Below are 2185 nucleotides of genomic sequence, written 5' to 3'. Positions count from 1 at the left end.
TTTTACATAGCATTTACAATAACTGTTTTCGTAGGTAAATCTTTGGGGATATCCAAAATTATATTCTTTGACATAATTTAGATAACATTTCTAGTATAAAATTGCTGAGTCAAGGGTATGCTTCTTTCGGCCTGGTGCGGTGGCTCACGCCTGTAATCCCAGCACTTTGGGAGGACGAGGCGGGCAGATCACGAGGTCAGGAGATCAAGACCATCCTGGCCAATATAGTGAAACCCCGTCTCCACTAAAAATACAAAAAAAATTAGCCAGCGTGGTGGCGGGCACCTGTAGTCCCAGCTACTTGGGAGGCTGAGGTAGGAGAAGGACGTGAACCTGGGAGATGGAGATTGTAGTGAGCCGAGATCACGCCACTGTACTCCAGCCTGGACGACAAAGTGAGACTCCCTCTCAAAAAGAAAGAAAGAAAAAAAAAAGGCTATGCTTATTTTTCAGGTTTTGAAAGCATAGTCCCAACCTACCTTCAGAAGGGTCACACCCATTTGACACTGTTGCCAGGAGTGAGTGAGGGTGTTTCCCTACACAGTTCCTAACCCTAGAGGTTATCTTTTTAATTTACTTTTAAATGACTGATCATTTGATATGTAGTATACAAAAATGATATCTCATTGCTGTTTTAGCTCCATCTTTTGGATCACGTGTGAGGTGGAATTTTTATTTGTGTTTGTCATTATTTTTGTGAATTGTGTGTTTGTGTCCTTGGCCTGCTTTTGCATTAGGAGGTCCATTTTCCCCCCTCCTGTCTCATGAGCTCTTTAAATGGTCAGGATATTTGCTCATTGGCTGTCTTGTATGTTGATGAAATTTTGTCCCAGGTAAGCATTTACCTTCGGACCTTGTGTATGAAGGTCACTTCAATGGAGAGATATTTTTATTTTTTATTTAGTGAAGCTCTTTAGTTTTCTTATATGGTTTCTAGCTTTTTGGAATCATGTTTAGACAATCTTTTTCATCCCACTCCCTGGCAAATGATATACATATTTATTTATACTTGTTTTTGAATTCTATATTTTCTTTTCTTGCCTTTAAATTTCCAAGCTCCTGCATTTATTGGAGCTACAGTGCAATAGGGTTCTAATTTTGTTTTCTAACAAATAAATAGCTGTTTCAGTACTTTATTGAAAAGTCCAACTTTCTCCTGATGATTTGAAATGATTCTTTTGTTATAGACTAATTTTTATAAGTTGTTTGTTTATGGTCTTTCTCTTCTGTTTCTTGATCTATATCCTGTTTTGATTCAGTGTCATATTGTTTTAAGTATTAAAGTTTTAAAACATATTTTAATATATTTTACTAAAAATTTATCTAGGTATTGTATTGCAAAAAGTTTACGGACACACTTACTGGTTTTATTTTTCCAGGTGAAACTTAAGTACCTCTTATTTTAAAACGTCATTACATTTTGATTGAGATTCATTTAAATTAATAAATTAAATTGAGGATTAATTGGATTTAATATACTAAGTATTCCAAAAGAATTTGGCATATTTGCTATTCATGTAGTGGTAACAAGGCAGGAGATGGAAGTTGAGAAATCAAATATTTGGCCACAGTAATCATTCTAGGAAATTGAAGGAAATATCTTTTGAAAAAAATGTTAAAACTCAAGCATTAAAACATGAATTAATTAGTGACAAAGGGTAGCATTATTCCTCAGAGCAGTATAATGTGAATTTTATTTTCTTCTAAGGGCCAATGGGGACAAGATGGCCTATCTCTTACTCTGAAGGCACATCAGTGAAGGGAGCAGGTGAAACTGCCAGGCAGGCCCTGACATCCAAGGACACTCCTGCCGTGCTTCTGGCCTTGGTGACAGCCAGACAATTTGGTAGCTTCCCATGTGCCCAGCAACCTAAAGAAACTTGGGGTAAGGAAGAGAGCTGATGTCAGCAGGGCGTCAGGAACAGATGGATTTCTGCTGTTCCAAGGAAGAGGCTGTGCCGTTGGATGTTTTCTTTTTTGGGGGCCACATGCTGGGGCTTCCTACAGTGCAGAAACCTCAGTGGGTGGAGGCTGAGCCCCACACCCGTGGAATTGGACAGCGCCAGTCTCAGGCAAGGAGAGGGAATGTCGATTCCAGGGAGGTGGCGGCCCATGTTCAGAGCATCATCTTTGGAGTCTCCAACGTATTTGAAAATGTTTCTGTCAAGGTGAAATGAGCTGACAT

General features: G+C 38.9%; 1 protein-coding gene across 1 annotated transcript in view; it reads left to right on the top strand.

The window, feature by feature from the left end:
* SH3GL3 (SH3-domain GRB2-like 3) overlaps positions 1-2185 on the top strand; it is a 176858-nt gene that overhangs the window by 126552 nt on the left and 48121 nt on the right. The window contains exon 4 of the mRNA XM_012000687.1: positions 1947-2168. Within this exon, the coding sequence (XP_011856077.1) occupies positions 1947-2168 (222 nt within the window). The remainder of the gene's footprint in view (positions 1-1946; positions 2169-2185) is intronic.

Source organism: Mandrillus leucophaeus, unplaced genomic scaffold (assembly GCF_000951045.1).
Source record: "Mandrillus leucophaeus isolate KB7577 unplaced genomic scaffold, Mleu.le_1.0 Scaffold639, whole genome shotgun sequence".
Taxonomy (NCBI): Eukaryota; Metazoa; Chordata; class Mammalia; order Primates; family Cercopithecidae; genus Mandrillus; species Mandrillus leucophaeus.
Note: the sequence above shows the minus strand (reverse complement) of the source record. Positions and strands in the feature narration are given on the sequence as shown.